Source organism: Anoplopoma fimbria, chromosome 24, assembly GCF_027596085.1.
Source record: "Anoplopoma fimbria isolate UVic2021 breed Golden Eagle Sablefish chromosome 24, Afim_UVic_2022, whole genome shotgun sequence".
NCBI lineage: Eukaryota > Metazoa > Chordata > Actinopteri > Perciformes > Anoplopomatidae > Anoplopoma > Anoplopoma fimbria.
The window spans coordinates 6,158,816-6,171,735 of NC_072472.1; the positions used below are offsets into that span (position 1 = coordinate 6,158,816).

General features: G+C 36.5%; 2 protein-coding genes across 2 annotated transcripts in view; one reads left to right on the forward strand and one right to left on the reverse strand.

Moving 5' to 3' along the window:
- Positions 1-2,934: 2,934 nt before the first annotated feature.
- nop16 (NOP16 nucleolar protein homolog (yeast)) lies at positions 2,935-8,740 on the reverse strand. The gene is made up of 5 exons (XM_054625981.1): positions 8,500-8,740; positions 6,678-6,786; positions 5,701-5,767; positions 4,970-5,076; positions 2,935-3,376 (listed from the first exon to the last, which is right to left on the reverse strand). The coding sequence occupies exons 1-5, from the start codon at positions 8,604-8,606 to the stop codon at positions 3,233-3,235; spliced, it is 534 nt and encodes a 177-aa protein (XP_054481956.1). The 5' UTR covers positions 8,607-8,740; the 3' UTR covers positions 2,935-3,232.
- Positions 8,741-12,622: 3,882 nt separating this feature from the next.
- grk6 (G protein-coupled receptor kinase 6) overlaps positions 12,623-12,920 on the forward strand; it is a 46,109-nt gene continuing 45,811 nt past the window's right edge. The window contains exon 1 of the mRNA XM_054625398.1: positions 12,623-12,825. Coding sequence (XP_054481373.1) covers positions 12,774-12,825 — 52 coding nt within the window. The 5' untranslated portion in view covers positions 12,623-12,773. The remainder of the gene's footprint in view (positions 12,826-12,920) is intronic.

Here is a 12,920-nt window from a genome sequence, read left to right on the forward strand (position 1 = left end):
CTGGTTTCAAACTTTTAAGATATTTGGTCCCCTTTTAGTGCATGTAAATCTCCAATACTTTGGTTCAGACCAAATACATATTAAAACTAATGATATTCCCATCAGCCCCAGCTTTACTTAGTGTTATATTAAACAGAGGTGGTTTAAACGGCAAAACGATATCTGCTAAATATGAGCATTTTGGCATTTTCACTGTGATAACGTAATCAGACATGACCATTTAGATGCTACCATGACTGCAGACTTATAGTCTTAAGGAAATTGTTACATTGGTGAACTGATCAAAAAGACCAATTAACCGCAGTGTTAGAAACATTTAGTTTTATTTTTTAAGAGGTTTCTGCAGCTGAAACACTCCACTATATCCCCTAACCACAACAACACAACCTCAGTTTTCCAACCTCACATGAATTCATTTTCATCCGTGATCCAATAAGTTAGGGTGTCCTCGTACTATTGATTTCATAAAAGTCAGTTTTTTGTCCAGCTGTGCCTCGAGCCCAGGTTTCAGTACCAAATATCATTTAAACTTGATTCAGCACTAAAAAGAAATTGTTCTATTAGAATTGAACATCCTTGGAGGAAAACATGGCACTTTAACTCGATATAACATTTACGGTGAGGATGTCGAATACAAGCTGAAAGAATACAGAGGGAAAGTTTAGAAAAGTTTGAAGGTTTTGTTCTGTTAAATGTTTTAGAACTGCTTTGTTATTCTGTACCGATACTCTGCAGCCATGGGAATAAACTCCACAGGGTGTTAAAAGTACAGCGTATATGAGTCACATAAAGCTGGATGTTAGGTGACTCATTGTTCATACATGTTCTATAGACGACACAGTTGAATGTATTTTTAGAGAACAAACAACAGAATGATAACAGAAACTGAGAAACTAAACGCAGTGCTTCTCTATCACCGAAGCTGCTTCCACCAGCTTTACTGCCGACATTTAAATTGGATGCTCCGCTAGAAGTGATGTATGTCTCTACCTGTCCAACTAAACCTCTGTTGTTTACTTCAAACTGTTTTCTCTCCTCCCCCAAGCCATCTATACAACCAGTCTTCCAGATGATGATGCATCTTTGTTGCCGCAAATGTCAAATTAACTTCAAGGATTTGAAACTCTTAACAGATGCCTTAGTTGTTACATCAACAAAAAAAACAAATTAAGATGAATTGTGGATATTATATTGCTGAACAGGAGCTTTTTCTTCCTTCCGTAAAGATCTAACCTTCTTTTTTTAAAGTTAGGATTCAAAGACTGCATCCTCTGTGAAGCTTTGACAGTGCGTCATTCCCTAAGGACTGTGGGATAAGTTAGAGCGTGATGGAGCATAAGGATTCCATGGAGACAAAAATGAAATCCATGAATATGTAATAGTGAAAAGGCTTATGGAGGTTTCATTCTATCCAATATATTTTTAAAAAGCATGCCATATTTCTGCAATGCTCAACATTTTGTCCAGTGTTAATAAGCACTTAAGACATCTTTGTACCAGAACAAAAGCAGTTAGTATGTGAAATACTTTACAGGAACAACAATGATGTTGCACAAGTGTGCAATGGAGATGTCACCATATACACAGTTTCTTGTTCACTTCCACCAAAATGCTCAAAGGAGAAGCTGTAAATGGTGGACAGAGTTTTAACACATGCAATTTTCTTTAGAGTAGGGGCAATAAAAGCTCTGGTGGGTTCACTTTTGGCATTATTTTGAAAGAGAAGTCTGGTGATAAACCATTAAAAACATCAATGAGTTGGTTAAAAAAATAACTCTGAAGGATGGAAAGATATATATATATAATGTATTGTTGGTCTAACTCACAACTCACTTATGTGTGCAACCAGTGCAGAGGGCACTGCTTCATTTTAAAGGTCATTGTCATGACCCCAAAAAAATATGGATTAATCCGCGGCATTATTTTCATCCTTTTTGATAAAAACTACCATGACCAGTTGTTTTGGGACATTGCTGAGCTTTTTCTAAAAATGTAAACTATATATTCTTAAGATTTTTTGAAAAGATCGACATGCGGAAATGGTGGGCTTGGAGCGGAGAGCCTCAGACAGAAAATGTAGACAGTATTGAGACGAACTAACACATTGTTGGTTTTGGTTGTTGACAATAAAACAAGCATTTAATAACACCAGACTGGTCCTGTGAACTGGCATGCCCTTATCAGGAGGCAGACACAATCTGTCACCACATCCTCTCTTCAGAGAATCACAAATATTTCTTGTTCATCTCAAAAGTTATCAAGGTGATCATTGTTTAAAGAATAACACTGAGCGGCTGACCCTAAACTTCCTGGTTCAAGGTAAATTTTTCTCTACCAGCGTCATCGTGGTCATCCGCACTCGTCTCTAACCATTTAATGACCTTAAATATTACTCTTTTAGATAATCCCAAAAAATGACTACCTTTTTGGGAGAACTATGTGACAAGAGTCAAATTCTTCCACAAAGGCTTCATTTAACCTGCAATAAAGTTTAAATTATATCTGCTTTAGATAGGAGAAAATAATAATATTTTGCATTTTTTTTTATGGATTTTTCCTCCAGCCAGTTCATTTTTGTTTATAGCATCAAAATGGACAACTTTCACACTCTTAGAGCATGACCTAAAACCTGTTGTTCTAACCAAACTGTTACGAATTCAAGTCAATTGGTTAACTGTGTCATGAATGGAATTTGTTATTTAAAAAAGGAGCCAGAGGCCTGTAGGCGTGAAGTTAAACCCGCACGCAGCTCTAGTGCAGTTCAAAACATGATGCTGCAGAGAGCTTCCTTTCAGACATCAACACTTGACGCTCTAACTGAAGCAGAGGGATGATCAAGAAAACACGAAGAAGATGAGAAACATCTGAGAAATCTCCAGTGTGTATGCAAGGAAACGTTTCATCCCGGAGAAGGAAAAAAACACATCTGCGAAATGATCTTCAAGGTATTTAAATGATTACATAATAAACACATCTCAGTCGATCACGTTTGACCTTCAGAACACAAACAAACACCTGAAAAAAAGTGGAAATGATTAAAACAGGAAATCTTTACAGGGAGGAAAGTAACAGAAAGATCCGGAAGGATCAAAACAGCTTCTGAACATCTGCACTTCCTGTGCATCTGCAGTCCTCACACTGGACTTCTGTCCTCTTTGCACTACGTCTCTCCAGAATGAGCTCCTGATACAGACAATGAGATATAAAGTCCACATTAGGGTTGACAGTCCCTTTACTGGACCATCGGCTGTGGAGCAGCTAGCGAGTTGATGAAGGCGCTGTAGTGCTCCGGGTGGCACCGCTTGTACTCGTTTATTTTCCTCTGGATCTGTTTGGGTGTGTCCTGGTAGTAGTTCTTCTCATCCCTGGCCATCGCCTGCAGGCAGAATAAAGAACAGGACAGTAGTTTTAGTTAAAAAAGTATTCGACCGAAGTATATTTTATAAGATTATAAAAAAGATTTAAAATCTATAACAACGCTGGCGCCCCAGTGAGGTTTTCAATGCTCATGGTCTACGTGGTATTTAGAATTTGATTTTGGTAGTTGCTGAGTACGATTGTTTCTGACTTGTATGAGCCAAACATTAACAATAACTCCAGAGCTAAAATACTGAAATATTCTGCCATCAATCCAACATTTTCTCTGTGGTCAAAAAAAATGTTGCTGTTAGGCCTGCCGCACACAAAGTGGGTACACAGTGACGAGTTATATAACTTAAAGAAAGTTGATTGATTTTTAATTAAAAAATAATTTATTCCAATGAATCCCTTTTATCACGAGTGTCTGTGCAAGGATGAAACATTTCCCTCTGGACCAAAGTGCTGGTGCTGTGGCTGAAAAGTAAAAACCTTAAATTTGCACACGAAGCATACTAAAATACATTTTCAGAGGGCCGTTATATAATTAATTGCAGCAGAAATATGCAGGTGACTAATTCAGCTTTTCTGAATTTTAAAGTCCAGGGAGAAATATTTCCTATTGAAGGATATTTGATTGCAGAGAAAACTACACACACAATCCCCTCTGTTATTGACTGATTGTGACTTGGCAGGACTCCCAGTGATGACTCAGTCCCTTTTGTAGCAACTGTTGAAAATCCATTTGAATGAGGCACTTTACTGATAAACGCTCAGGCAATTTTAACTTCTGCCGAGTAATAAAAATTAAAAATAAAAACACTGAGCTCCTCTCAGCACCATCCAAAATGTGCTCCAGCGTGTCCATTTCAATCCAAAGTGATGAGAAAAACAAAAGTCAGCAGCAATGAAAGAATGTATTTGTCCTTCAAAACTGTTCAAGGAAACCAAACAAAGGACACTCTTATCATCAAGAGAAAAATATCAACTGACAAATTATGTTTCCTCTGCAGCGACTCAGCACGTCCAGGAAGGTACAAAGAAAACATCCTAGACCTTGGTGGCCAGTCCTCATTTCGCAGAGAGTCCTCAAACGCATCATCATGCAGCCCAAGTTCAGCCAGTTAATATCAAAACTTGATGCCTAGTGCAGCCGGTCATATTAAACTTAATACTAAACTAAACCAGCCAGCAACCTCTGGTTTTGAAAAGTGAAGCCATGGCTTAAGTGCCTTAAACTTGAATTATCTCTACTGGCCATCAGGGGGCGACTTCTCTCATTATAAAAAGAAGTCTGATGCATAGAAGTCTATGAGAAAATTACCCTAGTTTGAATGTAACAATTGCAATTTTTTCATGTTCAAATGTCATTGTTACATTTTGTTTTTGGTAAAAATAATAAATTTCCCCAAAACGTGTATGCAAGAAGTTATAAATGAGTGTGGGATTCACAGTTTTTCTTTTGAATTGGAAATAGTTTGACAGATAATTGTACTTGATATAAATACTGGGCTAAATCCTGCAGAACCATCACTTAATCTCCAAACTCTGTTAATGTGGCAGAAAGGTCCAGGACACGTTCAGGTGTTCAGGCTTCAGTTGCTGCTCTCACCTTGAAGTCGTCAGTGTGCTCTCGGATCATGTACTGAGCGTACTCGATCAGATCCGTGGACAACGTCTTCACGTCTTTCTCTGGACGGTCGGCCTCCTCTTGCAGCTCTGTGCCACACAAACAAACAAACACAAATTAGGACGTAAAAACACATCTTAGAGGCAGAAACATTGTAATTTTTTTTTATCTTGTTAGCATTAAATGATAAATCTGATTTTTTTCCCCCTTTTACTTCTTCATTTTGGTGCGAAGACAAGGTCATAAAAATACATATTTATCTGCTACATTTAAAAACAAATATGCTAATCATCTCTGTCAGTCTTCATAAAATAAAATGTTCAACACGGTGTTAAAAGCACAGACGGTGTTACTGGAGAAATAAAAGTCATTCAGCGCTGAAATACAGAGCAGCTGCTGCTGAAGGCCGACTCCTGTGAGCGTCTATGCCACAGAGCAGAATAACAAAAACATGCTGTGAGTGAAGTGAAGTGAAGCTCCCGTTCTATTGGTCTAATTAGGGTGAAATCACATTGAGTGTCCAGTTGAATAAAATGAAAAGATTATTGGAAGTCATATAGAAAAGCAGTACAGAGCTGCGCTGGGTTCAGCCAGCATGAACGTTTTCATTTCAACAGAATCACCACGGAGGCAGAACAAGTTCACATGGAGCTAAATTTTGAGACGCTAATTTGCGCCACAAAATAGAAGAAGCTATCATAGAGATGACTTACGGTTGATGACGTAGGGTTTGGTCACGATGCCGGAGGGACCTTTAGTCACTTTATCTGCACCGAGGAGCTAAACGTGTGAACACAAACACAGCATGAAGGAAACAATGGACGTTAGCGTTTTCTTCTCTAATTTGGTATGACAGGTATGATATGTGGGTTTTTTCCCCTCCATCAGGAATGCCGTTTTTAAGAAAAACAATACAGTTACTGTCTTTCCTCCAGAACCCAACAGGTTTTTATAATTTATGGGTTGCTCGCAGTCTTAAGTTAACTAAATGAAAAGCTGTCTCAGGCCGGTGGAAAACCAGCTGCAGCCCAGAGGACAATATTAGATTTAATTACCCGGAGGGTGAAACTGTCACGGCAGCAGAGACGGTCGGTGAAAGATCACCAAAAAAATCATGAAGTGAGAGATTTAAGATTGAGGACATTCCTGCTGGCGTTTTATTTTCATGACCAACACTTGGTTGCTCCCTTCTGGCACAAATGAAAACTACAGAACATGAACAGATGTTTTTAAATCTTGAAATGTAGGATGGATTTATTTATTATTATTTAAATAATAAGAACCTTATTTTACACACTTCCACAAATCTAAATCCAGCTGCTGCCGGGGGACTCTTGAGGAACACAATCATTCAGCTACTGATTCGCCTAAAAAATACATCTTGGATGATCAAATTTCAAACAGATATTGAATGTTTCTGATATGAATGATTCATTGGCAGCTAACTTTGATAAAGTTAGCTGCTTTATATCTGCTTTAACTTTGATAAAGTTAGCTGCAAACGCAGATTTAAGTGATCGGCAGTAACTTCAAACCATGACAGGACTCTCTACAAATGTATTTAACATCCCTGACATGTTTTTAAATTGAACGTAAGCTACATCCAATTAAACTGCTATAATCGTGACATGATGTTTACTCCTCGGTAAATAAAACCACAGCTTACAACAGAACCACAGCAGCTACTTACGCTCTTTTTCATTATGGGCAGCGTGCGGTTCGGATCTAAAGCCAGACCCATCTCCTGCAGGTTCCTGGCGATGGTCTTCTTGTCGTCCCACGCATTTCGAATCTGTGAACTGAGTGAGAGGAAATGTTAGACACATAATGACATCAAACTAACACACAACAGTGCTTCTGTAGGAGCAGGCCAAAACAAATGTGAAGTTCAAGTGAGACAGAAAATGCCCTTTTGGTGCCGTAAATATATGACAAAAAATAAAAAAGCCCCAGTTCTGTGATTGTAAATCTAAATGGATCAGTTAAAGTGTTTGTCAGTGATTTAATCTCATAATCATAGTATACAAAAATGAACAAGCAATGAGAAATATTTACTATTTTTCCAGTGAAAAGAATGTTGGTTTGTATACAATGACAAAAACCTTTAGAAGTCTTGGTATATTCTGACTATGGTTAAGAACAACACATTTTCCCCAAGTACAGAACTGTGATAATATAGGCATTTTAAGTTTAGTGTAGAATACAACATCCTATATATCTGTAGTCAAATACCAAACCTCCTAAAATCTCTCAATCTAAAGCTTAAAATCTCAAGGATTGGTAGCAATGAGGGGACAAATGACTGCCAAAAAAAGCCTTAAATCATATTAACAAAACCCTTCTTTAATCATTAATGTGAGAGCAGACTGAGGATATTAAGCAACAGTCGGGGCTTCACTATGATTTGCTGAAACAATAAAATATTAAATCAATTACAGAAAATAATAAAACCATTGAAAGGTAAAACTATATCTCATTTTTTCTCTATATCGAGATTTGTTGTGTTTGATCTCATCTGAATATCTTTGTGTTAAGGTGTGATGGATCAAATTAAAACGGGAAAATCATAGAGGACTTCTCTGGCTGCAGGAAATCATCATGTCTGGGCATATTTTAGTTCTTCTTTTTAGAGATAAGGCTTGCAGAATCAGTAATCTCTTTTAAATCACTTCTTAAAGCACATTTTTTACAGAATGGCTTTTATGTGATGTCGTCGTTTTAATGTTTCGTTTTCATTTGGTTTTAGTATTTTATCCTATATTCATTTACTATATTGTACCTATTGCACTTATTATTTCAAATTGTTATAGGCTAAGGAATTAATTGATTAACTCAAAAAATATTTTATATATTTAATTTTATATTTTATAAGTACATACATGGGTTTAAAAATAGAATATTATAACATTCACAGTGAAAGGAGTCATTCTGCTTAATTAATACTTCTATTACTTGTGTACTCTTTTAAATCACTTCTTAAAACACATTTTTATAGATTGGCTTTTATGTGATGTCGTCGTTTTATTGGTTCATTTTCATTTGGTCTTGGTATTTTATCTTATATTTGTTTACTATATTTTACCATTATCACTTGATTTTATTTATTTCATTATTTCATTTGTTTATTTGATTTGTCATTTTGTTTCTTATGCACTCTCTTGCTGGCTGGTCTGTCAAAGCACTTTGTAAAACTTGTTTTTAATTCAATTCAATTCAATTCAGTTTATTTTGTATAGCCCAGAATCACAAATCACAAATTAGCCTCAGAGGGCTTTACAATCTGTGCACATGCACAGTTTTTAAAAGGTGCTATATAAATAAAGTTATTATTATTATTATTACTACTTAATACTTTGAATCAGGACTTTTACATGTAAAGGATCACTTTATACTATAGTATTCTATGTCTAACTAAAGGATATGAACTCTTCTCTACTCTCACATGTGTCAACATGCTCACTGTTAGCCACCGTTAGCCACCATGCTAACGTGCCGTTCCGTTCCAGGCTTACTTCTCTATCCTCGGGTTGCATTTCTTGATGGCCTGTTTCTTCAGCTTCTTCCGGTTCTGGCTGTAGTTGAACTTCTTTCTCTTCCCTGACTTCTTAGCTTTCGGCATTTTGATGGTTTTGCTGGTTTTACAGCAGAGCGGAGGTTTGTTGGTGATGGAGGAGGCAGCGTGCAGAAACAGGATGTGCCTGCTTGTTTGGTTCCGTGCAGAAACAGGATGTGCCTGCTTTTTTTTGGTTCCGTGCAGAAACAGGATGTGCCTGCTTGTTTGGTTCCGGTCACATTTTCCCTTTGAACCTTTCGGTTGTTTAAAAGATATATTTTTAATTTAATAAAGTTTTCCTTGAGTGCACAAATGAATACAAATAAACACTGAGTCAATATGGACATATACAAAATAATATATATTAAGGGAAATATTTCTTAATTCATAAATCAAACATGTAATCATAAAATAATTGTGTAAATAAAGTCACTACTGAAATGTACAACAGGTGATTAATTCATTTGGATTTCCATAAGTTTATTTTTTATTTTTTAATTGAAACTCCTAAGCAGTCACTATGTGTACCTGACAGAGATGAATACAAATGTACACAAAGTTAACATGGACAGAAGAAACACATTGAGCATATACAATTATTCACTCAAACTATAAACAGATAATTTATAACAACTATAATAAAATTGACAAAATAACTATTATCACTGACATTTTCAATACATAAACCACAAAAATATATTAAAAAGGAGGGTGATTTGACAATAACATTATCATTGATCAAGCGTATTATTATCCTACATCCTATAAAATAATTAAAAACAACAGCGAAAAACAAACATATCTTTATCAATATATATTCCCCTTTAAGATGGCAATCCTAAGTGGGTTGAAAACAGCTGCTGCTCTTATCCTCCAGATGGCAGTCTTGGTCATAAAAAAACTCACAAGCTGCAGACAAATGTTCACCTTAGTTTTGATATTTTTCAGTCAGAACGCAGAAGGGTCAACTGAACACAAGGCCCGGATCTCTGAAAGGAGACTTACCTGAAAGATAACAGTATAAATCCTTCACTTTTACTCTTGCGTAGAAATTCATGAATAAAAACTATTCATTACATTTCTTTGGACTTTAATTTAAGAGGTCTCTGTTTCGGTCAATGAATGTGTGAATTGTCTGCACTTTTGGCACTAAATGCCCCGCAAACATATATTATTCATATGTTTTCTTTGTTGTACTTTGTTTTGTTCTACTGCCAGCAAACTGTTCCCAAATAATTGAACAAATAAAGCTCATATATATATATATATATATATATATATATATATATATATATATATATATATATATATAGACTGCTGGATTCCATCTTACATCTGGAAAAGTTAAACCTTCCTCACTTAATGCATGATTATCATGATTCTTCTCAACATTATTATTTAATTTCCTGCTGCAGCTCAGACAGATCTGATAATTCTCCATCTTTACACAACAATTTGTCTCATGTATTAAACCTTTTTCCACATAAGCGTCAAAGCTACAAGCTTTTAATGCTCCTGTGATTCACATCTATCATAGTCCATAAATGCATCTAAATTAGGTAAGTTTAGATACTTTAGTAATAACATTATATACATTTTGTTAAGACTGTTAATGTCATGTTAGGTGCTGTTTACTTGCATATTCTCATTCCCTATGGATCATAATGTTCTGTTGTTTTGTTCTTGAGTAGGATACCTTATAGCCTCTGAACTCTTCAGGTCACACATTCCTCCTCCTCATCAATGAGCAGCCAAAGACCCAAGTGGAAGTTTGGTCCAGAGGGTGCCTTTTAAAAGCCAGATCCAGGACAGGCAATCACGAGTTACGAACTCATTCACCTCTCTGCCTGATATGAGCTGCTGTCGTCGATCTGCGCAACAAAAACAGTGAGTCTTTCTTAATGCGCCTTTAATGCACTGCTGAGCTTTCATCGATCTGTGCAGGGAAATCCACTTCTGCAGACTGAGATGAGCCACAAAGAGCAGCAGCTCTGGAGCCAGTATAGTATTGATTTCTGGATTTGTAACAGTGCATCAATTTTGATTAATACATCCAGGGAAGGCCTTTTTTTTGAGTCGAGTCTTGATTCAAATATTGTGTCCTATCTTATTGTGGTAAGTGGTTTTATTGGCTGGATAATTAGCAGTTGATCAAACAAGAATAGAGATGTAGTAAATCAAACAAACATTAAAGTCACAGTACACAGATTCAACCCTGTATGATGTCTAATGCCAACATACTTTAGTAATAGTGGCTGCTGTCACTTTTTGGATCACTAGCTCCTCCAGTCTGCATGTCTGAGTGACCTTGGGCAAGATACTGGACCCAAAATTGCTCCTGAATTGTGTTTCAAGTACTTCGCCAAATGTTTATTTGTCTGTCTGTGGACAGATTTTGTCAACCCGATGACATCACAACCCTGCAAAATGAAGTCACCAAACTTTACTGGTGTGTAGAGATGAAACATGAAGGTTGAGTGCGAAGATGGGTGTAGTTTGAGCAAGGGTGCAGGAAGTAGACGGGTAGGAAGTATGGAAAGGGCCATTGCCCCACACACAAAATTGGCCCAAATTGGGGTTGCAACAGGTGTGGTCCCATTGCAAGAAGGGCTCTAGCCCCATTAGCATTCAGAAGCTACAGCTATCCATAGCCTCTCATGACCCAAAATGTCATGGGAGCTGTAGTTTTTTAATGCTAAAATAGTTTAATCTTAGTTGAAATACTGAACCGACCATAATTAGGCTTTTAGCCATTATGTTTTTTAGCTTTTTAAGATGAAAGAAATCCTTTAGCCCAAACTCACTAGTTAGCTTTAAAACGAGATGGGAAAAATTATCAGAGTGAGAGGTCTGTCTGTTATCTGCATCATGTTTTATTTTTTTATTTTTTTTATCAAACATTTTTACGTCTGTCTGTTTTTGCATCTTTTTTTAATCAAACATCAATTTTACAACAGAGTGAGACGTCTGTCTGCATCATGTTTTATTTTTTTATTTTTTATCAAGCATCAATTTTACAACAGAGTGAGACGTCTGTCTGTTTTTGCATCTTTTTTTAATCAAACATCAATTTTACAACAGAGTGAGACGTCTGTCTGTTTTTTTTGCATCATTTTAAAAAAATGTTTTAATCAAACATCAATTTTACAACAGAGTGAGACGTCTGTCTGTTATCGGCATCATGTTTTATTTTTTTATTTTTTATCAAACATCAATTTTACAACAGAGTGAGACGTCTGTCTGTTTTTGCATCTTTTTTTAATCAAACATCAAATTTACAACAGAGTGAGACGTCTGTCTGTTTTTTGCATCATTTTTATCATTTTTACATTTTTTTTATCAAACATCAATTTTACAACAGAGTGAGACGTCTGTCTGTTTTTTTGCATCATTTTTTATTTTTTTTTTATCAAACATCAATTTTACAACAGAGTGAGATGTCTGTCTGTTTTTGCATCTTTTTTAATCAAACATCAAATTTACAACAGAGTGAGATGTCTGTCTGTTTTTTGCATCATGTTTTATTTTTTACCATTTTTTTATCAAACATCAATTTTACAACAGAGTGAGACGTCTGTCAAACTTCAATTTTACAACAGAGTGAGACGTCTGTCTGTTTTTTTGCATCATAATTATTTTTTTTGTTTATCAAACATCAATTTTTGAGACGTCTGTCTGTCTGTTTTTGCATCTTTTTTATCAAACATCAATTTTACAACAGAGTGAGATGTCTGTCTTTTTTTGCATCATGCTTTATTTTTTATTTTTTTATCAAACATCAATTTTACAACAGAGTGAGACGTCTGTCTGCATCTTTTTTTTTTGCATCATGTTTTTTTATGTTTTTTTTTACATTTTTTTATCAAACATCAATTTTACAACAGAGTGAGACGTCTGTCAAACTTCAATTTTACAACAGAGTGAGACGTCTGTCTGTTTTTGCATCATTTTTTTTTTTAATCAAACATCAATTTTACAACAGAGTGAGACGTCTGTTTCTCTCGCCCGTCTCTGACAGCGGCTCTGGGGCGTGGAGGCGGAGGGAGGAGGAGGAAGAGGAGGAAAGAGGAGGAGGAGGAGGAGGACAGAGGAGGTGTGCAGGTCGGTGAGTTGCCGTGCAGAGCTGCTGAGGGCAGAACCAGAGAGGGTTTGATTTTTCCTCCTTTGTCTGGGCGGAGGGGAGGGGGGGGACCAGGCTCGTTACCCGACAGACGGAGCACCGACACCGGCGTCATGGAGCTGGAGAACATCGTGGCCAACACGGTGCTGCTGAAGGCTCGGGAAGGTGAGGATGGAGACTCAAACACTGATCCTGCACTTCCTCTAAGCTGAGATCGTATATTTTGACACACCAGACTTCATTTTCAATTTCTCAATTTA